General features: G+C 32.2%; 1 protein-coding gene across 1 annotated transcript in view; it reads right to left on the reverse strand.

Annotated features, from left to right (window-relative positions):
* The window catches only part of Cul3 (cullin 3), a 48028-nt gene that overhangs the window by 10901 nt on the left and 11020 nt on the right, over positions 1–26107 (reverse strand). Inside the window, exons 8-18 of the mRNA XM_080159889.1 lie at positions 25884–25976; positions 25483–25559; positions 18691–18775; positions 14794–14868; positions 12990–13062; positions 10358–10449; positions 8772–8844; positions 7620–7760; positions 3314–3420; positions 2367–2527; positions 2035–2137 (exon numbers count right to left, since the gene is read on the reverse strand). Coding sequence (XP_080016015.1) covers positions 2035–2137; positions 2367–2527; positions 3314–3420; positions 7620–7760; positions 8772–8844; positions 10358–10449; positions 12990–13062; positions 14794–14868; positions 18691–18775; positions 25483–25559; positions 25884–25976 — 1080 coding nt within the window. The remainder of the gene's footprint in view (positions 1–2034; positions 2138–2366; positions 2528–3313; positions 3421–7619; positions 7761–8771; positions 8845–10357; positions 10450–12989; positions 13063–14793; positions 14869–18690; positions 18776–25482; positions 25560–25883; positions 25977–26107) is intronic.

Raw genomic sequence — 26107 nt, forward strand, 5'->3', positions numbered from 1 at the left:
CCATATATACCTAGGGTTGCAAGATCTCAACAATAATTCAACCCTTTCTTACTGTGAACTTGATACAAATCTATTTATTTAGAAGTAAAATTGGATATGAGTCTTCCTTTCTTTGATTAAAAAAAAAATAATCTTATTCAATAATAGAACAAGTATTACAATATCCATAAAAGCAAAAGTCAGAAATAAAGGATACGAATACTATACCTTGACAAAATCAAAACTAAGCACAAGATATTCTAAATTAAAAAAATATGTAATCATTTATGAATACTACCTAGTCTAAATGCAAGTTTTATTATGAACTTCTCATATTTTAAAATCAAAATGTTAGGGTAACTGCACTCAATCATTACGAAAATCTTAACTTTAAAAACACTTGGAAATTATAAAATTAACTATTTAACCCAGTTTTAAAATAAACAGACAATTCTTACATGACTAAAAAGCAATAGAACTAACTCAACTTTTTAAACTGACATAAAGGACCAATTAATACAAAGTTGCGCTTTTAAAACTGAATTGCAAAGGGATTATTTAGAAGTTAATATCTTTTTTAGTTTCCTTTGATAATATAATTTTTCATGTTACCAAAAATTAATTAAAAGAGAAAAATGAATTTATGTACATATATAATATATACAGAGAAAATGAATAATATGTAAAATAAACCTTTATTTAACATTACTAACCAAGGAAAAATTGAACCATTAGGATAATCCGTAAATTTTGTTTAGTAACATTTAGTAACACCCCAGAAAGCATATCTTACTGTAGGTTACAATTAGTTGGAGAAACGATTGGACACTGAACTTAATGAACCAACCAATTAAAATTTAATTAAAGTCCCCACAGCTGTTAAGCCAACAAATAAGAGAAAGTGCTTTTACAAAACTTTGGGGACTAATGTAATAAACAGCTCAACCTGATCTGCCTATAGTATGCTTAGCTATATTTCAATTTTTACTTATCCAAGAACAAAATTAAGAACAGTTTGATTTAACAAGCGCATTTGACTAAATGATAACACACATCTTTACTGAAAATACGCTAAAAAACGACCCTCATTTTAATGTATTTAAGCAAATATCCTCTAGTTATTTATAACCCAGGCTAAATATAGCTCATTGGTACAACATAAATTCATGATAAAATTAAACACAATGAAGATTACGTGTGCGTAGAGCAATTTGATCCAATAATGAAGCTAATTTATATAAAACTAAATAAGGAAACAAATTATTTTCTATGTTTAGATAAGTTAATTGGCGCTAATAATAACCTTTTCATGAAAATCTGTAGCCAAAGGAATATTATAATTAGTGATGGCAATCTGTCAAATGTTTGGGCCAAATTCGGATTCCGGATTCTTAAAAGAATCCGTCAAAAAATGGCGGATTCCTTGCGGATTCCGGATTCGGATTCTAGCAGTATTTTAAAGGATTTTAAAAAAATAAAAAAATAAGTGCTACATATGTCCTAAAAATTAATGTTCTTGGTGTTCTCTATAATTCACTTTTGATAATCGAACCAGATTTTAAAAGATTTTATATGTAATGATGATAATCTTTGCCTTCATAAAGTGCAGTTGAAAGAAAAAACTCAAAGAATTATGACAGTGTAAAAGTAAACCTATTTTTAGGCAAGAGGGGGGGGGGGGGTTGCGTAAACCTGGTGCCTAGGCTTTATCTTTGGACCTAAAATCAAGAAAAGCTCGACATATTTTTCCCCCCATAAAAAATATTTTTTATTTTTGACTTTTGAAGGTTTTAAAAGTTCAATATTTGATAAAAATGGACTTGAAAAACTTAAAAAGGGCATTTGTACATGTCAAAACGGCTCCGAAATGCTGAATAATGGAGCATGATATTTTCCTTGATAGTGATTTTTTTGTATGCTATTTAACTTTTTTCGCAAAATATGCCTATAAAAAGAATTAAGTAAAATCATATATTTTCTTTCTGGAACCACAGTCTCTGAAACATTATAAAATAAAAATACAGAAAAGCTGAAGAGTAAAACTATTAGACTTACTTCTTTCACTTCTTCGTATGTGAGTTTATCTCTTGTGTTGAACATTAGGAGAATCACCATTTGATAAGTATTCACACATAATATATGCTTCTTTACATTCACACTAAATATAAATATGTATCATTATATTTATGTAAAAGAATCAGGCTGTCTGTCTGTATGTATGTATGTCCGTTGTATGTGTGTGGAGAGGCAAGGTATATCCCATAAAGCGAGATTCATTTTGCCATTGATTGATAACCATACTTCTTAAACGTTCCAGAAAAACGCATCTCAACAAGACAGGAGTTGTTTTATTTCATGTGTGACAATCGAAACTTAAAAAGCTGTACCTGGGTGCCTGTGCCTCGCCAGTCTCCTCGTCCTCAGCTGATTTCTTGCCAGCTGACCCGAAGAAAAGAGCATTGAGATCAGCTGTTCCTGCGCTGGGCTGCAGGGTCAGGATACGACCACTGTGCTTTGCCAGGTAGAAATTCTTGAACACGTCAAATGACTGACAAAAAAGATACATTAAAATTTCTCACTATTTTACAAACATTTTGTTGTTGAAAAATATCAGTTACTAGTTACCCTGAAAGCATAGACGTCCAAAGGGGGGGTAATGGGGCGATTACCCCGCCAAAACGAATTTGGGGGTGCCGTAGGCACCCCCAATTTTTTTTTCATTTTACCCCCCCCCCCCATTTAAAAAAATTTACCCCTACCCTGGGGGTGGCCCCAAAAAAAAATCTCTGACAAAAAAAAATTTTGCGCGCTTCGCGCGCATTTTTAATACTAAATTTTTAATAAAATTTAAATTACCCCCCCCAAAAATTTTACCCCGGGGGTAAATTTTGGGGGGGGTAAACAAATTTTACCCCTGCCAACAGATTTCAGGGGGGGTAATTACCCCCCCCCCCCAAAGCAAATTTTACCCCCGGGGTAAAAATTTTGAGGGGGATAAAAAAAATTCGCGACGCGTTTCGCGCGTCATTTTACTCCCCCCAAAACCGAAATACCGACCCCCTTAAAAATTTTTTACCCCCCCCCCAAAAAAAAAGCTTGGACGCCCCTGCCTGAAAGTTACATATCATATGTCAATTCATCTTTACAAAGTTACGTAGCTGCACAAACTCAGTTCAGCCTATCAAAGTTTTTACTAAATCACAATTTCATTTATGTACCCATAGTTTTTGAGCAAACAAATAAGAAAACGTAGTTATAAAACTTTGGGTACCATTGTAATGTTCTGTCAAAAGTCCCTTCCTTCACTGAAGGGAAGCTGTATGATAAAGGTTACCTGTGCCGGAATCCTGGGAAGGTTGATGGGAGGTGGAGCATTCTGTCCTGGCCAGAATCCTGTCGTCAATACTCTCACAGACAAGTCAACGCCGTTCAAATTTTTACCTAAAACATTTTGTCAAAATAATGACTTATTCTTTTAAATTTTTCGAATCTAATGCAGGTAAATAATGGCCTTTTTTGGAAGGGGGGGGGGGGGGTGGCCAGTAATGGCGACTGGTTATCATACTGAAGGCATAATCAAGGGATATTGACAAAGCAGTGTGTGTGAATTGACCAGAGGAAAACAAGCTACGACTCAATTAACTTTTTAATAATCTGCCAATAAAAATAATTTCACAAGTATTTGTTTGCCATTTTCTTCACATTCTATGCCACTGCACATAGGGGCAACAAGGGACAACAATTCACCACCCCCAAATCAAGTTTTAAACATTCTATGAGTATTATCATACCCAATGTACATCAGATTTCAAAGGAATCATAAAAATACGCTTTTTAGGTAAGCATTCTAATGCATGGAAGTCAAGAAATGCAAAAATTTTCTTACAGAAAAAGGCATACTTTTTGTGTTTCACCAACAATTTTAAAAGTATTATAAAATCTCTTAGAATTAACGTAATTAGACAAAATAACTTCTGATGAGTCATGCATTACATATATTTTGACAGTATAAAAGAAAAAAACACAAATTGAAGAAATTAGTCCTAAATAATTCTAGTTGAAGTCAAGATTTTAGTTTTTATTTGTTTGTTTTTTAATCAACATTTAAGAAGACAGTAAGAGGAAACATGTTTTCGCCGGGTGTCGCCGGCTAAAAAAACGATATTTGATTACCCAAAGACATATTTTAATCGCCAGTTCTGGTTTCATTTACCCCCCCGCGCCCCCGTAGGGGTTTTTAGCCTGTTTTCTGAACGTGGGTGCACGAAAAGCTTGTAAGAAAAGGTGTTTAAATGCGCTTTTAAAGTCAAAACTTAAGATATAATTCAAATAAATAAAAGACACAAAAACATAGACATATTGGGAAATATTTATTCTGACTTAGAATTAAAGTTAATAATTAATATTTTCAAGTTCTATTGCACTGAATGATGGGGAGAGGGGGGGGGGGGGCTAAACCTAAATCTAAACCTCTTTATGTTTGATGTTTTAATGTAACTAAATAATCGTTTCTATAGATTATTACAAATATCAGGGATCTAAAGGGATAAGACAAAAGTCAATAAATTGTTTTACATCCCCAATAATAATACACAAAATTACCCCTTGTGTAGATTAAAGTTAGTAGTTAAAACGTTTGAACTCACAACTGTAAAACTTTGGGAACTAGTGTTATAAACAGCCCAATGTCCCCTACCTCACTGCGGAAAGGTAAAGTTTATATGCAAATAACGTGAGGTTCTTATAATCATTCTAAATTGGAATTAGCAAGTAGTCTTCTGTCTGTCTATTGGTAATGCTTTGTTTTTAAATTATGTAGTTACAGGGTATTCATGTTTAAAGTCAGCAGTTTTATTTAGAAAGGGAGTGGACTGTTAATTACACTAGTCCCCAAACTTCAAAGTTTTATAATAACGTTTTTATATTCGTTAGCATAAGAACTTCAGGAAATTTAATTGATTTTTTATTGGTTGGTTCCAAGATGAGTGTCAAAACTTTTCAACCACTAATTGTCATCTACAGACAAATAATTTTGTAATATAATTTATTAAATATGTATTTATTAAATAAGTATCAATATTGGGGATGTACAGATTAATCGGTTATTGTTTTGTTCCTTAGATCCCTAGATGTTAATATATGTATAATACAAAGTAGCTTGATGTCTGTTTGTCTGTCCGCCCATTCCTTAAGATCTCGCTAACCACTAAACTGATTGAATTCTACTCTTCAGGGAATATATCTACTGGTCCTGTGGTTGTTTAAAGATCTTTTTCAAAAATAAAAATCCCCCTCAATTTTCTCATATTTCTATAATTAGGGTCGGTCCGTCCGTACGTCTGGTACAGTTAGCTCTTTTACTTAACTTAAACAGGCTAGAATTGTCCTATCGATCTCAAACTTTTCATGCTGATTTCTACAACAGTTAGGTACGACTTAGAAAGCACAGCAACTCTATAATCGTTACCAAAAAGTCCGTACATCCATTTTTAACAAGCTGATTTTTACTTTTTTGACAACAAATAATGGTTTTGAATGTTAAAAATATCCTATTCATCTGATTTTTTGAATACTGATTCCTATTTCAATAACGTCTATTGTTATAAGCGAAGCATCTCTATAATCAAGTCATAAAACGTCAGTATGTCCTTAAACAGTAACATGTATTTAATCAGTTTTAATTACAATTTTGTATAGACATGCATTAATATTCAGTTCTGACACTTCACAAGTGTTAATGTTCGTTTGTCCTTCCATTTCAGAGCTTCGCTTCTTTCATGGATGTTGTCATCCTTGTTTAATTACCTCTTGGGGCAAATCCCGTAGAGGCTAGGGGCGAAGCCGCTAGTGTACATAGAAACAGTAAACAAGAATCATAATATCGTTATAAATATAGATATTAGTTAATAAAAATTTATGTTAATCATGCCCACATTTATAATGGATTTATTAAACATAAAAATAAAGTGAAACTTGTAGCTTGCTAAAATAAGGATCCCCATCCACCCCCATTTACACCATCTCCTCCCCTCCTACTGAAATGAATTCCATGACCCCAAATTTGACACTATGAACACTAATATCGGACTACAATTAACCTAGTTACACTTTAAAGGGCCCAAAAAGCTAGTGATAGGGTAGCTGCGCTACTAAAAAATTCTCATATTGCTCTGATAACCAAAACCCCTAATTAGACATTTTAAACACGAAATTCAAGATAGTTGATGGATAGATAGATGGATAGATAGATGGATAGGTAGATGAATAGATATATGGATAGATAGATGGATAAGTAAATGGATAGACAGATGTATAGATGGATGGATAGATAGAGGGATAGATTGATGGATGGATAAATTGATAGTTGATGGATAAAGAGATGAATAGTTGATGGATAGATAGATGGATCGATATATAGATGGATAGAGAGATGGATAGATAGGTGGATAGATAGATGGATAGATAGATGGATAGATAGATGGATAGATAGATGGATAGATAGATGGATAGATAGATGGATAGATAGATGGATAGATAGATGGATAGATAGATGGATAAATAGATGGATAGATAGATGGACAGATAGATGGATAGACAGATGGATAGATAGATGGATAGATAGATGGATAGATAGATGGATAGATAGATGGATAGATAGATGGATAGATAGATGGATAGATAGATGGATAGATAGATGGATAGATAGATGGATAGATAGATGGATAGATTGATGGATAGATAGATGGATAGGGTAAGGGGGGGCTATTTTCGGGAGGGGTTAATCTGGTAATTTTCTATCTACCTTCATAAAATGACCTTTATCTCAATGTTCCTTTCAAATGTGACACTTTGAACACTAAAATCGGACTACAATTAACCTAGTTACACTTTAAAGGGCCCAAAAAGCTAGTGATAGGGTAGCTGCGCTACTAAAAAATTCTCATATTGCTCTGATAACCAAAACCCCTAATTAGACATTTTAAACACGAAATTCAAGATAGTTGATGGATAGATAGATGGATAGATAGATGGATAGGTAGATGAATAGATATATGGATAGATAGATGGATAAGTAAATGGATAGACAGATGGATAGATGGATGGATAGATAGAGGGATAGATTGATGGATGGATAAATTGATAGTTGATGGATAAAGAGATGGATAGATAGATGGACAGATAGATGGATAGACAGATGGATAGATAGATGGATAGATAGATGGATAGATAGATGGATAGATAGATGGATAGATAGACGGATAGATAGATGGATAGATAGATGGATAGATAGATGGATAGATAGATGGATAGATAGATGGATAGATAGATGGATAGGTAGATGGATAGACAGATGGATAGATATATGGATAGATAGATGGATAGATTGATGGATAGATAGATGGATAGGGTAAGGGGGGGCTATTTTCGGGAGGGGTTAATCTGGTAATTTTCTATCTACCTTCATAAAATGACCTTTATCTCAATGTTCCTTTCAAATGACAAAAAAAACATAAAAGCAAATTTGTTTGTTGTTAAATTACCTACAAAAAAGTATAAAATGAAATTTTTGTGAGATGAATTTTAAGGGTACTAAATAATTGCCCCAATGTGCACTGTATTAATAAAAAAAATGACCTTACCAGTATTTTGCAAATGATTCTTGAATTCGTCATTGATGGTGTTGGACACAGTCATGTCCTTGAACATTCCCTCCAGCTTGCTCGTGAACTGACATCCACATTCACTCTTCAGTTTAGATATCATCATCTTCTCAGAATCATCTAAACAATGGTAATTTTGTCAGCTTCAGTAATAGCCGTGGGCTGCTATTCAGCAAATTAATTCCATTTAAATTGCCAAAAATTAAATATTTTGTTGGCGTAAAACTTGTAACTGAAGGGAAGTAGATAAGAAGGGAGGGGGGGCCCGGGGGTGGGTGGTGGGGAAATTTTCACTTAGAATAGTTTGTCAGGATCATATTCCCTTTTCCTGGTAATAGCAAAGTATGGCAAGGAGGAATATTTTGGTACGAGATCTTTCACATATCCCCATTTTCTCAATATATCAACTGTTATACAAAATCCCAGTGCTTTAATTTTTTCTCTTTAATGTGTTTCTTAATGTTTTAGGTTTGGTTACAATAAGTAGTATTACCCCCCCCCCCCCCCACCCCTCTTAAAACATAAAAATTGTATTTTAAATAAAAAGCCTAAAGATAAGCTTTAAATGATTCACTTAATCCAACTTAAATCTTAAAATTTCTTTTATAGCCTATCATTAGGAAGATATTCCGACAGAATATAAAATATTTGTACATTTTTTGTTAGAAAAAAATTATTCAATATAAAATCTTAATATAATCTTAATATAAAATTCTTAGAACTGTGCATGTCAAATATATTTCCACAGATTCAAATTTAAATTTCCTATTCTACATTCATATATTTTATCTTTTTACACTTTTCAAAGCGTACTAGCCTATATGGTTTAGTTGCAGGGAGTAAACAGATCGTTCCACAATTGGCAGGAAGGCTTATTATTGGTTCTAGATTTTGGGCCAGGGTGATACCACACAGAATATAACTCTTCCCCCACAAAAAATGACCCACCCCTCTAAAATGTTCTTTATTTTAAACAACAAAAAATTAAACATTGGACGATTCGACCAGTCGTCTATAAATGAGCAATGCTTATAATAAAAAACATAAAAATTTCTATGGATTTTATTGGGCAGTATGGTTTAATTATAGAGTAGCTGTTCCAAGTGTACAAATAATTTTTTATAGTTTTACCTGAAGCAGATTTTTGATTAAGAAGCCTACGAGCAAGGTGGCGTTTGTAGTATTCTTCAAATGCATCTTTCTCCTAAAAATATATAGATTTTAATTAAGAAATAAATAAAAAACAAATATTAAAGTAAAACACTAAAGAAAGGGTTAAATAACTGCATTTCCATATCGCAATGGCCTTGTGCCGACTCTAAATTGGGTCTTTAACAAATGGTAACGGAATAATAACACAGCCAAGTAGCAGACGAAAATGACCATTAAAAAAGGGAGGGAGGTAGTTATCTGTATAGCAGATGACAACTAGATAAATTAAATTGGTTTTATTATATAAACTACATTTTTTCACCCCCCCCCCCCTCCCCTCTCCTCTCCAAACGGACTAAACCAACCCAGAACCAATTCAAAATTGCTGAACATTAAGGACAGTCGTTTACAAGATCTTAGGAGACATACATTACATACATAAAAAGTTATGTTACTTCAGTATATCTATACAGTACAGCTGTAACCTACAAGGGAATAAATTCAAAAAAATATTTGGTAATTTCAGCTATTTTTTTTATTTTGAGGTGCAACGCTTCGTAGTAAAGACGACATTTTTGTCTGGCTCCCAAATACATTTTAGATTTAATTTGCTTGTTAACTGTACCTTATTCCTGATATCTACAGGATAATATCAATCAAGTTTACCTTTAGCAAATTTATCAAAAAGCAGGGGTGGATATTCTGCATGGAATATCCTGCTAAAGGGGGGGGGGGAATAAAAAATATGTGGGAGGTGAGAAATAAATGAAAAAATAAAGAGTACTGAAAACTTTTTTTCCACTATTCCAAGAAGGAAAAAGACTTGGGGGAAAAAACTAGAGTGGGAAAAAATGAAATATTTTTTAGTAGGATAAAAAAATAAATAAAATCTTGTGCAGAATATACACCCCTGTAAAAAAGTTTGTCCAAACTTTTAAGATTTCAACACAAGATTTAAAAACTCATTAAAATGTATGAAATACCTACTGACGTAGTATAATGCTAATTTACAAAAATATTTGTAAAACATTTTTATTCATAATTCTAATAACCAAAAATAAAAACTCACAGTTACATATATCCTACTTGTTTATTGACGAATTTTAAAAGATCAAGATAACTTATTATGTATGGTTAGGAGAATGAATACTTGATTAACACCTTCTGTAGACTGTAGACATAGACAACAACTTATGGTCAGACCTTTATAGTAGATCCCAAGGCACAAACATCTCATTTGATAAGACCACCAACCCTTTAAATTCACCACCTATGTCTGCAAGTCCTGACAGTGCAATGTTCATGATAAGTTGGGTCTGTTTTGGGCCAATGCATTCTTCCTACTTTTAAATTAGTGACGCGCATGTGACATAGCAGCAGTAGGTGTAGTAAACTTTTAACGTCGTAAGAAATTTACAACGCAGTTTGGGCCGATATTTTAATCTATCACCTCGCCAACGACGAGCGGATGCGCCAAGTGTTACGCTATAATCGCGGATACAAGTTCTTGCAATTAAAAAGTTAAAACTGCTTCAATACAACAAAATAAAAATTAATAAGAATACCTGTAAAAATCTGAAAAGAATCATAGATTTGTCAAGAAGTTTTTCAACTTCACTGTCACTCAAACCCTTCACGCCCTTCTTCAACTTGTCATCTGAAATAAAAAAAACATTTTTAATAATGAACAGGAAATTTCAATGCATTTTTAGTAACGTGGCTACACTACAATTTGCCTTGATCAGATATCTGTAAGTCAGTCCGTAAAACTAAAAGGGAAATGTAATTTCTGGACTGCTATTTAAGTGGATTGCTCTTTTTTTTTGGTAAAACTACTCTTTTTAAAAAGCATCCAGTATACAACTTACTTTATCTAGCTTTTCATGCAAATACAGAAATATTTTTCATATGTTTCGTGATTTTACATCATCTTTCAATCTTCTATTCTCATGTCCTTATTCTTTTTTCTATGCATGCGCTACTTATGGATGTTGTCATTCTTGTTCGAATTATTATTTCATGTATTAAAAAGGAGGTAAAAGCTTTCCGCGGATAAAAAAAAACTGGTTTTAATCTTATGATTGTACATTTTTACATTCGTAGAAAGCTGGATATAATACGATGCTAGACATAGTTATTTCGTATGGATTCGAATGAATACGAGAAAAATGCCAAAAGTTAGGCAGGTGAAAATGAAACTTATCTAAAAGCAAACTCTTTAATTCGCATGTCTTGTAATAATAATTTTAATATATCAAGGATGACAACATCCGTAAAAGCGAAGCTTTGAAACGGTATGACAAACAAACATTATTTTATGTGGAGTTTCATCACTGAATATACAAAAAATATGAAGTTTTGACAAAATTATATGTAAATTTGTTAAAAATTCTTAGATACAGAATACTGTTTAAGGATATATTGACATTTTTAGAATTTGATTATATTATTTTTAGGATGCTTCGCTTATAATATTTTACCTTATTGTAATACGAATCAGTACTCTAAAAATCAGATCAATTGGATGATGATATATAAAAATTTGTTGTTAAAAAAGTTAAAAAATCAACTTGTTTAAAATGGACGTACGGACATTCTGGCAACTGTTAGAGTTGCTACATAAGTCTAAATAGTATCTAACTGTTACAGGAATCATCATGCAAAGTTTGAAATCGGTAGGGCATTTCTAACGTGCCTAAATTAACAAAAAAAATTACCGTTACGAACGTATGGACGGACCGATCCTAATTATAGAAAAGCTTCGCTTTTAAAAACAAATTTAAATATAGTTTCAATCAAATTTAAGTATGTTGCCTGCTTTAGTTATTGAAATTCATTCATTTATATTTTAAAATATTTGACACTTACTTTTATTAGATGATTATATGTACTTTATTTTCATACAATAAAAATGAACAATTATGATATTAGTCTAATCCACGTAAGTATACACATTACAAATTTACATTACATGCGTCACAAAATAAGAAACCATACCTACCTATATGTTTAATTAAAGTTTTAATTAATATGTATTTGGATTTTATAATTGTAGAAAATCATTAACAAAGCATAGCACAAAACTAAATAATGTATAAATAATCCTAGCAAAGCTAAACTATGAGAAAAAAATTAAGTTATAAAAGCTGCTCGATGGTCGAGGGAATAATCACAAGAAATTTGAGACCAGAAAATTAAACCCATGGATTTACAAATATACAGACGATCATTCTACATTAGAGATGGTTCCCCAATAAATCTTGGATGTCAATCTTAAATAGCAGCAAAGTAATGCATGGCACCACCTGTACACACGTACGGACATACTGACAAAATGGGATTTTCGGATAACCTATAGAGGACGAGATACACCATAAGATAATATTTTGGTGTATATCTTATCCAAATCTTGTGTAATGTAGTGCATGATTATATGGTAAAACGCCCTCCAGACAATCAGCCCTTTGATTTTGGCCAATACATTCCACTCACTAACTATTTCAATTTGTGTCGCGCACCTGACAAAGCAGCAGTATGAACCTATAGGTATCCTGCCTGATCCAACGAGCGGGTGAGGTTTAGACAAAGTGTAATAAAGAGTAGCTACTAACAAAGAACTAAAAGTTAAAGTACTATATCATTATCCGGAAAAAAAGGAAAGAAGAAAAAAACTTTTTGATTCGTTGCTTTATAACAAAGGGGAAAAGGATTTAAAGTTGGTCTAAGCTAGATTGATTATAGTTTAGACAAAACATAGCTCTTGACCAATATTACTCTTTAATATTTATAGCAAAACTTTGAACATTTAAAAAATATAAATGGGTTCCAAGAAATTCAACTTTTTAAAACATTGTAATGTTTTCTAAGTTTATTTCATCAATTCATTGATTAAGTTTAACATATAGTATTAATAAGTACAATATATTAGAGGCAAAATCGTAATAAATATGTTTTCTTATGGATTTACCATAAGAACCACAATTCATTCTTTGCACAGACAAAAAAAAGCCAATAACTTTGAATTAAATTTTTCGATGGATTTATTTAAGATTTCAATCGTAATACCCCTTTTTATGTAGCAGTTCGTACAAGAAGCTTTAGCTTACTATATGTTTTGAAATGTCCATTCCTTCTTTGAGATATATTTACATAAACCATTACAATCAACTATAGGTAATAATGTTGGAATAATCTTACCTATAAACAGTGATAAAAACTCTGGACTTCTCTTGTTCAAATTTAGGAAATACTCAAAGTCTCCAGATATCACCTAAAAAAAGAAAATGTAAGAAAAAGGGTAAAGTGGAACAAAGACGTCCAAGATATTTATTTCGAGGTAGGTATATTCGTAATAGAGAGCGTAATTATAATTTTAGGGGGTAAAATAGCTAGCTACCCAAACCTATGTATCGTTTTAGGCAAGGACATACAGAGTATTTACACCCCCCCCCCCCAAAAAAAAAAGGCTTGGACATCCATGGTTTAATGATACCTATGTTAGTATATTTTATTTGAAATTCGTGACGATAATAAATAATGTGTGGGCTTATTGAAAATATACATAAACTTAATTACATAAACATTCTTTCAATAAAGTAGTCAAATTTTCCTATTAAAATATTTTACAAAATTAAAAATAAATATTAAATATTCATAGTTTATGTATTAATTGACGTTAATTTGTCAAAAAGAGGCAAGTAAGGGCTCTTGAAAATAAGTTGCTAGTTTTTTTGTGCAAAAATAACAGACTAATATTCAGTAATAAATAAATATGAACATGACTATTAATATTTAAGGAGAATTAATGTTCATATTTTGTATAATATATTGGCTTGCGAATCCGCAGTATCCTAACAAAGCCTACATTAAGTCTCAAACAGACAAGAATCTTCAATTTAATCCTATTTAGTAAGCTTTTGTGACTGTATTGAAGGGTCTTGCTAACTGATGAACCGATTTGGTTATCCTTTACAGCAGAGTTTCTTATAGGTTCAGGGAAGGTTTACCCGAAAAAAAAAAACCCTAAATTTTCTTTATTTTTTTTTTTTTTTAAATAAAATAGTGAATGGTGAACTTCCCCCACACTCCATGTCCCTTGAGGCCTCTAGGGGCGTAGGCGCTAGTGGTTAAAGATAAAGTAAAGCGCACAAAGAATCTTGTTTTGTATTCTATGTAAAACTTCAAAATTTGATTTTATACTACAACTGAAAACTATTGGAAAATTGAAATATCAAACTTTCCTTTACAAAAAATGTTTAAATTATAGAACGGATAAAAAATATATATTTTAATGCTTGAAAGGGGGAGGCGGATGTGCCACTTTTTGAAACCAAAACTAAAAGTCAACAAAGGAACTCAACTAAAAAAAGAGTTACAGGTCTGAGATTTTGCATGGCAGTTGCTTTATAGGGGTACAATATGGAACTGTGAAGAGACCGCGGCGCAACCGCCGTTTCCCGCCGAAATTTTTTTTGCAATTTCTCGGCGGTTTTCGGCGGTTGCGCCGCCGTTTCTTCACTGTTCCATATTGTAACCCTATAAAGCAACTGCCATGCAAAATGTCAGACCTGTAACTCTTTTTTTAGTTGAGTTCCTTTGACTTTTAGTTTTGGTTTCAAAAAGTGGCACATCCGCCTCCTCCCTTTCAAACTTTCCTTTACAAAAAATGTTTAAATTTTAAAACGGATAAAAAATATATATTTTAATGCTTGAAATTTGTAGGTAGATAATAAAACTTAAAATATACAAAAAAATACCTATCTAGTCTTAATGATAAAAAAAAAACTTGTCAACATGCAGAGCAACATTACTTATTTATCGCAACGTTTTAAAAACAGCTTTCCGCGGATAAAAAAATGAACATAAGATTAAAACCAGTTTTATTAGCCCGAAGATGCCGTAGGCACGGGCTAAAAACTGGTTCTACGCGGTTAAGGTATATCTTATTATACCCTTTAAAAATAAAGCTATTTTGGAATTCACATACAACAAGTATTTTTACCTGTTTGAAATACTTGTCTTTTGAAAATGATTTATCCAAGAAATCATCAAATCTGTCCTTCAGTTCCAACAAATTCTAAAATAAAACAATATTGTTAGTTTGTAAACAACTAGAGCCTGCGCCCCTAGCATCTAGGGGCGCTATACGTTAGGATAGAAACGAAAAAAAGCTTGAAAGGCCTAATTGAAGCTAACTTTAAATGGAAACTAAATCGGTTTAGTATTTATCTAAATCTTTAGGTTCAGACAAACAAAAACCTTACTTCTTTGTGTAGTTAGACTAGCGGCTTTGCCCCTAGCATCAATCAACAGGCTCTGCATTTTAATGATATAAAACAGCCTTAAACCATCCTGAATCTATGTGAATCTTTCATAGAAAGAAGCAATACATCGGTCAAATAATATTCCAAATATTACGCTATATTTTATAGTTAAAACACGCTTTTCCTCAACAGTTTAGCGGATTGAAAACCAACACGCAACAAGCGGTCAATGGATCCTATAAGTAGACATATTTGCTGAATCAAAACTGGTTTTACCTAAATTGTATCTGCTCCTTCTTCAGGTGTATAGAATTTCAAAGATTTTAACTAAAAATGTGTGATGATTTGACTTTAAAAATCTTTGAAATTCTATACACCTGAAGAAGGAGCAGATACAATTTTGTTAAAACCAGTTTTGATTCAGCAAATATGTCTATTTATAGGATCCATTGATCGCTTGTTGCGTGTTGGTTTTAAATCCGCTTAACTGTTGAGGAAAAGCGTGAAAAATGAAGAGACGGTTATCAGTGATCGATTGGCACTATGAGAGAAAGCACCTCACTCCTCCAAGGCCTCATTAATCAACGTATATCAAAGTGAGATAATATAGCCCTTCCTTTATCTCTGCATTAAATATTTTGTATATGAATATTATATTATCCTTTTTATATTACTAAAAAATGAGTTTTGGGATTTAATTCCCCCGTCCTCAAGTGCCCCTATGAGTCTCTTGGGGGATACCGGATATTGAAACTATCCGGATACCGGATATTGAAACTATCCGTATACCGGATATTGAAACTGTCCGGATACCAAATATTGAAACTATAAGGATAACAGATATTGAAACTATCCGGTTATCCGGCACAACCCTAATTAGAACCTACAATAAAATGTAGAACATGATTGACGTAAACAAAGAAATACCGGAACAATTGAACAAAATATTTAGGAAACAAAAAAAATTAATATAAATTGATAATTGAACGATTATCAGGGATAATAGAACAAGCAATCTTTTAACCTATAGTTATAACTCTTTAATTTCAAAAAAAAATATTGTTTGGGGCGGAAGAGTGTTTTTTCTCGTCGGGTGTATCAAACATCCTTCCCCTTCTTCTCTGTTTATAGCATAAAACTTTCCTGATTTTATTTACAAAACTCAAAATTGCGAAAAGATTGGTCCAGCTGTTTATGAGATCTTTCGGGACATACAAACTTCACCAACTAATGCTTCCCTTTTTTATTGCATGTTACTTAATGTAGAAAACTACTATTTTTTCCCAGATAAAGATCCCTTTAATATTTAATCCATAATACAAAGTAGAACGATGTCTGTCTGTCTGTTTGTTTGTTTGTAGCGAAGGATCTCGCTAACCGCTGAACCGATCGGGTTCTCCTTTACAGGGTAGCTTCTCATAGGCTCCGGGAAGGTTTATAACTATTTTCTTGGGGGGTGGGACACTCCCAACCCCCCCCCCCCCAAATTTTTTCTCTTTAAATCTAAAATACGAAAAATTGGCTTGATCAAACCTCTTGGGGCAAAGCCCCTAGAGGCTAGGGGCGAAGACGCTAGTTTCTTTCATAAAGTACTTACAGGAAGGGAGAGGAAAAAGACGGTTAAGATTTTCTGCAAAACTTTTGTTCTCTGAATATTATGCAGTTTACTACGACCAATACAAAATTTTTACACATGAAATTTGAGGGAAAGAATAATTTACCGTCCTTTCTTACCCCTTGACCGTCCCTGCTAGTAAACTATTAGTAAACCTGGAACTAGTCGGGGAGTCTTTGATGCATTTTTTTTCAAAATAGAAAACATAAAAATGCAAATTTTCAAATCATTTTACTAATTGAATTTTAATTTCTTGTTAAAAGCCAATTAAATAAAAAATTTTGTTGTTGAAATTTTTGCGTTGCGAAATTAATGAAAAAATTATTCCAGAAAATTTGAATACATTTCTAAATGAATAGAATATTAAAATATAATTAATTTTTTTCTTCATGAAATATTATTAATTTTAACTAGGGTTGGCAATCCGTAACCGCCAAATTTTTGATCAATTTTGGAATCCGAATCAAGAATCCAATTTTTTTAATAGCGGATTCGGATTCTTAATTGGTAGGCTAAAAATGGCGTCTTGAGTTTTTTATATTAACTCCCCCTTTTTGAAGGCAAAGATTATGATCATTATATATAAAATCTTTTTAAAACTGGTTCGATTCTCGGAAGTGAATTATAGAGAACACAAAGAACATTAATTTTTAGGATATATGTAGCACTTAATTCTTTTAAAATATTTCTAGAATCCGGAATCCGCGGGAATTCGCCATTTTTGGAAGGATTCTTGTAAGAATCCGAGTCCGGTCCAAAAATTTGACGGATTGCCATCCCTAATTTTAACAACATCAAGGACGGCAACATAAAAAAGAGCAAAGATCGATAAATTAGACGCAGGAAAAAATATCCAATCAAAAATATAAGAAATGGAAACTATTGTACCTTAGGTTGGGTCGATTTTGGACATTTTTTTTCAGAGGCCAAAGCGGGGATCTGCACTCAATTTATATAGATATAATACACCTCTGGATGATTTAAAATTTATCCTAAGTCTTAAAACCGCTGACGACCAGACATTCAATTGTATAGCTATTTGTAAATGGGAGTCAAAAATTAATTGAATCAGAACAATGGCTTCATGGTGCTCCCTGGAAATGCCCTGAGGAGTAGAATCAGGAACTTTTGTCCGTTTAAAAAAATCTCGTTCCTAGCCTGAGAAAATCTAAAAAACCTCTACAAATTGGACAATTCTCAATAATCCTTAAAATTTTTTGGTTTTTTAGTGATTTCTAAGGCTAGGAACGAGATATTTTGAAACGGACAAAAGTTCCTGATTCAGCTCCTCAAGGCCTTTCCAGGGAGCACCATGAAGCCATAGTTCTGATTCAAAAAAATTTTTTTAATGTCGTCTTTGCATACTAATAAGTAATGAATTATATGTATAAGTGGTCGTGTTCTAAAACTCAATTTTTTAAAATTCTTTTTCGGTCAGAAATGTTTTTAAGGTTAATTTTATCTGTTGCTTTGTCTAATACCTATATGAACCCACCCTATTGTACCTACAGTCTTTGCTTAAAATAGAATCTTAATTCGCAGCAATATTTTGATAATGTATATTTTTTATATCAATAGAAATGTCTTATCTCATTCTCTTCAGATATCGGTGTCGCTGTTATTAGTGTTGACATAACGAGGGAAAGAAAGCAGGAAAAAGGTATAACCAACAAGCGAAATAATTCTAAAATAATAATTAAATTGGCGGGCAGATGTAATTCTACAATGACAGGTGAAATTACGAAAAGGTTTCGTGTTTTTTTTCCCGAATTAATTTCGTTGTTAGTATAAGCTGGAAAGAAAGCTTCTAGCAGCAAGCTTTGCGTATAAAGACTAGGGTTGGGCCGGATATCCGGTGTGGCCGGATATCAAACCGGATACCGGATATTGAAACTATCTGGCCGGATGTCCGGCCACACCGGATATCCGGATATTGAAACTATCCGGCCATATATCCGGCCACACCGGATATCCGGCCCAACCCTAATAAAGACCCAAAAGAAAGAAAAAAACTGTTGACCTGTATGTATGTTACTGCATTAGTCTGTTGACTTTGTTCATCTGTAGCTTGTGTCACCAAAGCTTTGCCCTCCTCACGGAGATACCTAAAAAATTATTTTTAATGATAAAGTACAAAGATGTCTGTCCATAAACGAGAAGAAGTACCTAGGGTTGGGCCGGATATCCAGTCTGGCCGGATATCCGGTCATTTTCAATATCCGGCCGGATATCGGATATTAAAACTATCCGGTTACATGATATTCGGCTGATTTTTGACGCCGGATATCCGGTAATTTGCAAGATATCGAACGTTGGCCAGATATCCGGCCGGAACCGGATATCCGGCATTAGAAAACAGCAGGATATTTGGTATCCGGCCAAAAAAGTATCCGGCCCAACCCTAGTGTCAACACCCCCCCCCCCCCTCCCTTGATATAGAAATTTACTAGGCCTGTCTTCACAATTTTAATTAACCACAAGGTTTACATCCCCTGGAAAAAATGCTGTGCACGCGACTGTCTGTCCGTCCGCCTGTCTAGATAAAGCTAGATAAATTCAGAAATGTTAGGACTTTAATTTGATTCTGCTTAAAATTGCCGAAAACAAATAGAAAATCTGTCTTGGTTAATGCGCTAGACCAAGTGTTTTACAAATGGTCTTAACGCGGATCTTAGCTATTTTTTGGGTGATTTTCATTACTACAATCGGGAAGATATGCCAACATTTCTAAGTTTAATAAGTTCTAATAATACTTCAAACCATTAGAAAAAGTAGTGTATTATATTTAATAGATACTAGAGTTGTAACTTGTATAGTTAGAATTTTCAATTAAAGTTATTTTGTACAATTTAAGATAAATGAATTTTCCGTGTTCTAAAAATAATACTAATCAGAACTTTCTCTAAAGGGGTAGATTCGCGAAATGCATTTGACCTTAATTTAGTGAACCGAATATTTTTTGCTAGTTAATGGGTTAAACTATATTTATATGGCATTATTAGAAAGAATTTCAATTTTCTACCACGTAGTTTTGAAAATATCAAGACTTGAAAATCGTCTTTTTGTGATATATACAATTTAAAAAGACGATTTTCAAGTCTTGATATTTTAAAAACTACGTGTTAGAAAATTGAAATTCTTTCAAATATATGCCATATAAATGTAGTTTAACCAATTAACCAGGAAAAAAATATGCGGTTTACTAATTTAAGTTCAAATGCAATTCGTAAAACTACCCCTTTAAATCTGAAAAAAACCAAGTCGTCATTAATGAACAAGGATATTTCATCCAAGAGTAACACAGAATTGTCAATGTGATAAAATGGTAAATTGCAATACAGCTAATACTAAAGTCATACCACTTATTAAGATTTCCTAACAGGAAAACAAATGTAAGAAAACGCTTGAAAGGGGACTATCCACGAACCAGAGCAAGTGATTCTAAGCATCTTCCAGCATTGACCCATAGTATATATTTAACTAATATACTAGGTTTATGTTTAATATTTGCTTTATCGACTAAAAAGTTAGGTTTCACCATGGTTTTATATGAAAAAAACTTTGAAATGTAAAGCAATTTTTAAAGCAATATCATCAAATGCTTTGTTGAGTTTAAAGGACAAAATAAAATAACATTGCAGAAAAACATCAAATGATGTAAATTGCAAAAGTATATTAATTAAACTGTTTATAAGTTACCAACCCTTTTTCTAAAGATAAATTTTTAATCACAATAATTTATTTTGTGTAAAAGCTTTTAAACAACAATCTGAACTCATCAAAACATTCGATGATATTGCACCAAACAATGCTTAACATTTCAAAGTTTTTTTCATACATAACTATGGTGAAACTTAACTTTTTAGTCGATAAACCAAATATTAAACAAACCTATTATATTCACTAAAAAAACTATTGGTCAATGCTGGAAGATGCTTAGAATCACTTGCTCTTGTTCGTGGATACTCCTCTTTAAACAAAATCTTAAACACTATAAATGTCAAATAGACAGAGTGACGTACGTACGGACAAACACCGTTTTATTATTGATCAGCTGCGCTACTAAAATTCCAGGAAAAATTAAATGCCTTTTGTCTAAATAACTGGGTTTTTTTCAGGTTAAATAGATAAAAGCAAAAAATTAAAACTAAGGTAAATAAATACAAACTAGAATATAATTTACTTATATAAACGATATTGAATTAACCAAGAAATGTAAAATAATTCTTCTTATACTAATTAAATCTCCATGTGTGCATTGTCCAAAAAGAATTATTTCCTTGGAACAATTTTAAATCCTTTTTTTCTAGTAGCGATTAGGATTTACTTATTATTCATTGGAATTCCATAGACCCAGACTAAACCTATCTGGGAGGAATAAAACAGGGTGTAGGATACATTTATTCCAGAGCTTGTAATTAATTTTTAAAAACATATAATAATATTTTAATTTAAAAGAAACATTTATTCTATGCAAATCTAATTTTTATAATAAAATTTTATGGTAGTATAGCTATGTGTAAAATCAACGAAGTATAACATTTTGAAAATAGATGAACAGACAAAGCAAAAGGTGCTGTCCCTTAAAATAACTAACAAGCACCCCCATCCCTTATTTTTAAATACATTGACAATTTGGACGTTGCCGTTTCTACAACTGGCAGAAATACAGTGGATGTTTTTTTTTTGTCAAAATTGTTTGTATGGATGTAAATTCGACAGTGATTTGCTAAATATCGTAGGTATGCTGACAAATATACATCTAACACAGGCATTTATACATCCAAAATTGTCAATTATACACCTATCTCTTGCTAAATTGACAATAAGGGGGAGGTTAGTTTTTTACTAATGCCTTACACCTGCAAAGCCTATAAGATTAAGGAAATGGGATATTATGTTCTCGATAAGGTACTTTTAGAGTAAATGCCTTAAAAATAATAAAAAAGAGGATAAAAACAATTGAAATAAACTTTAAAGGAAAGTTAAAAAGAAAGAAACACCGGCTATGTGTGTGTGTGTGTGTGTGTGTGTAATGTTATATTGTTGTAAAATTATTATTTTCCTACAATATTGAAAAGTTGAGAGAGTCTATCTATCTTTGAAAAGAACATTGAAATGAAAACTGGAAAAACAAGAACAAATTATATACAGAGTAACATAAAAAAACAGGCATATAGAAGAACTTGTCACAAAAATTATTTGCTATAAAGTTTCAGATATTACATAAAACCTAAACTTTTTAATTTAAGTAATTTAAAAATAAAATCCCCCGTACTCCCCCTCCTGCATATATAAGCATTAATCTAACTAGCTTAATATAAAGCTTTTTCTAAATTAAATTTCACCTCTATCAATCTAGTGGAAGTTTAACCCTAACTAACTAAAAACATATACACATCTAGAAAATTGGTGTTTTCACTCAAGGTGCCTTTAGAGCACTAACACCAGCTCCTCGTTCTATTTTTAAAAAAATATATAGAAATTTAAAAGGAAGATATTATTTCCAATACCTAAACCATGCAGGATGCCAAAAACCTGCGGGGATAACCAATATAAACTAACCTAACGTAACCTATTGTAATAAACATTGAATTAAAAAACTTATTTTTAATTTATTTCATTATATGGGAGGAAGAGGGGGGAGGGTGGAGGTTTCTCGCTCGACTTAAAATTAGGTAAATATAAAGACAAAAAATACATTTATTTTTTAAAAAGCAAAACTAAAATTGAAGGAAATATTTAAAATTTAGATTGCAGAGAAGCTTCGCGACTTATTATAAATGAAAAACAATATCTTGGAAAAGAGGATCTCAAAGAATTGGCGAAGAGATTTCAAGGATTTAGAAGAAAGTCATAACACGCATGAAAGGAGCCCAATATTGCAATACATTTATATTCTATATTATTTTCTATATAGCTTTTTCTTTCTTACAGCTATTTTCTCTTGGAATTCATTGTTGTGCTGTTACTCTGTAATTTATTATGTTCACCAAGCCAAAATCCTATTCTTAGATGTATTAATGTTTTTTTGTCTGAAGCTTAAGATTTCAATAAATACTCAACCGATTGGGAACTCTTTTTTAAAGCAATCTTCAAAGGTTCTAGGATAATATATTTTGGATGTACGTTGTTGGATGGGTTTAAGATATTTTTCTAACCCTTTAAATACAGAACCCCTAGATGTTAGTGGCGTAACCGCTTATTAAATAAACTAGTTGCTTTACCCATGCATCTATGGGATGGCAAGGAAAGTAAAAAGCTTAAAACCAACCCATGCCATTCATAATGCTTCCCTAAAAAGTACATCCAATATGGACAATAAAAAATAAACTTCTTCAACTGATATTTTACTTATGTGACATTTGCAATGAAAATCATGTAAATATAAGTTTTTTTTATATTTTCTATCAATCGGGGTTGGCAATCCGAATTCGGAATCCGCCCAATTTTGGAATCCGAATCCGGAATCCGTTTTTTTTGTAGCAGATTCAGATTCTTAATTGTTAGGCTAAACTTAGCGTCTTGACTTTTTTCTTTTCTTTGAAGGCAAAGATCACCCCCCCCCCCCCCCCTACATCTCTCCCCACCTACACCACCAAGTGGAGATATCAGAAAATATGAAAAAACGCAGCTTTAGATTCTTCCCAACGCCCGGTATAATTAATCCCTTAATTTTTTTAAAGCCTTTTAAAATATTGCTAGAAACCGGAATCCGCGGAGAATGCGTTTTATTTTTGGACGGATTCTTGTAAGCATCCGAATCCGGTCCATAGACGGATTGCCAACCCTACTATCAATACTCTTATTCTCGTTATTTGTTTAATATTTACAAGATAAGTTTGCAGCACCACCGTACAGAAAAAATGAATCTATTCAAAAGTTTGGCATAAACAATTTTTCTTTGCATTTAAAAAAAACTAAGTATTTTTAAACGCAAGTATTTTTCTACCTTTTGAGAAGCAAAGCTATGATTTCATGCTTGATTTCAAACTTTACATGATAACTTAAATTTTAATCTGATTTAAAGCGTAGATGGAATGGTAATTCCTAAGACAATAAGATACAATGTTATAAGCGATTCATAATACTTACTATTGCCGCAAATTTTCTATAGCATTTTTGTTCAGTTTTTTAAGCCATATGTTATTTCTCCAAAAATAAAAAACATTGTGAGCTTTGCTTACATGAATGTTGAAATACAGTTTTATGTATTTTTCCAACTATCCATTATAAAATGAACTTTATTTTAATTTTGGTAAAAGTTTTGTGACTTAATTTTGTCAATCAAACGTTGTAAACTTTCTGCTGTTTGATATTTTTGAGTTTTAAAAGATTACATTCCATTAAAATTAAATTGGTTTTAAAGTTGTACATTCCCTGCCGTACGTATTATATAATCAAATCAATAGAATTGCATATTCTACAAAGGTGTATATTCTACATGGGATCCCCTGCTCAGGGGGGGGGGGGAATAAAAAATAAGTGGTTGGAGGGGAAAAAAATGTAAAAATTAAGAAAACTAAAAACATTTTTTCCATTCCCCCCCCCCCCCCCCACCCTCCTGTTTGTATATGTGATTTATTGATATGTTTTATTTGTTTTAGGTTAAGTCAAGATGATGTATGATTGTATGTTTATTTATTATTGTTTAGTTATAAGTTTAATTTTATGTTAATAAAATTATATTCTATCTTGTTCTAAATGTTGTGTAATTTATTTCTTATTTGAATATGGTTTGCATTACTGGATTTTATCATGTTGACATTTCAGAGTGAATTTTTACCTATAGGGGTTTTTAAATTATATGCTTTAATTACAGATTATACTTAGCAGCTTAAAGATGAATGAGTAAAGTGTTGGTGTTGGCAGTGTATAAGGAACCTGTTCCATAAAGGTATTTGGTGGTTATTTCACCTCCTTGGTGAAAAAAAACTTTTAAAAATGTGTGGTAGGAGGGATAAAATAAATTTAAATATAGAGTTCTTTAAATATTTTTCCATTTTCCCCCTACTCGGTGAGAAAAAACTAGGGGGGGGGAAGAAAAATAAAAAATTTTATAGCAGGGGAAAAAAAATAAATCTTGTGCAGAATATACACCCCTGATATTCTATAAACAGTACAAATTGCCCCAATTGCTTTTTCTCAACCATAATTACTAAACTTAGGGATAACACAATGGACGATAAATAGATGTACATCAACAATGGTGATCTCAAAAAAACCCCGTCTGGAGCGTAAAATTAGTGATTGAAACGTTTCAACACTCCTTTTAATAAACCAACCAATCAAAATTCACTAAAGTCCCCAAATGTGCTATGCCAACCAATAAGAAAACGTTATTATGAAACTTTTGGGACTACTGTAATAAACAGCCCATTGTTCCCTCTCTCTGACTAAATTCCTCATTTAATTTACATGTTTTTGCGTCATATTATGTATTTTAAACACAAAAAAGGAATTGATAATGTGAGGAAGTAATTGCACACCACTAATCTTGCAGTACAAACTGTATGAAAAATAAAAACAAATATTTTCCAATAAAGTAATAAAATATTGAAACCATTTCTTAATAGGTATTTTTCCTTCACATAAAATATACAAAAGCACTTTCTGATAGGTATATTTTAAATGTTTCTGTTTGTATTGTAAACTAAAAGTTTCAAATCATAAATATTTAAAGTTTAAAAAAGCAATTAATTCAAGAATATTATGTTAACAAATAATACAAATCTGATTAGTACAGATAACTATCATTAAACCTGAAAAAAACACAACCCCCCCCCCCCCGACTTAAAAACTAAAATCTTACTTTGAAACAGCTTCACCAATGGTTTTGTGTCCATCATTAACTCTTCCAAACAGTTTGTAGATACAGGCCAAGTCATCCATCCTGTTTTTCATTTAGTCCATTTTAACAACTTAAAAACAATGCGGGGGGGGAGGGGTGCTGGCCCAAGGGTGAGGTAAATTATCACTATTTATGACTATTTCACACATGTCATTAAACGAAACTTAAAACTAAGATAGAAACTTGTTTTATAGGATGTAAGCAAGTATTTTTGTGTATTAATTTTTTGGGCTTAGTCATAAAAAAATATATTTTTTTACAATTTTATCTTGTTTACCTATTAAGGTTCAAAATCATTGAGAATTCAAAGTTTTTTTACACAATAAACGACAACGTTGACAATCTAGTAGTTAATGGATTAAATTCCTGTTATTTTTGAGCATGTGAACTACACCGCTGCCCTCCATCTCCACGATGGTCTTCATGTGCCTGCGGATTAACTGCTCCTCAACTACCTGTAATAAAAAACATCACAGTTTATTATTCTGTAGCTTCTTTTGTAGATTATATCTTACAGATTCGAAGTAAAACATTAACTTACTCTAGCAATTTTTAACTAGAAGGGTTGGATAGATTATAATCATTG

This window comes from Acartia tonsa, chromosome 5, assembly GCF_053477335.1.
Source record: "Acartia tonsa isolate MP-2025a chromosome 5, ASM5347733v1, whole genome shotgun sequence".
Classification (NCBI taxonomy): domain Eukaryota; kingdom Metazoa; phylum Arthropoda; class Copepoda; order Calanoida; family Acartiidae; genus Acartia; species Acartia tonsa.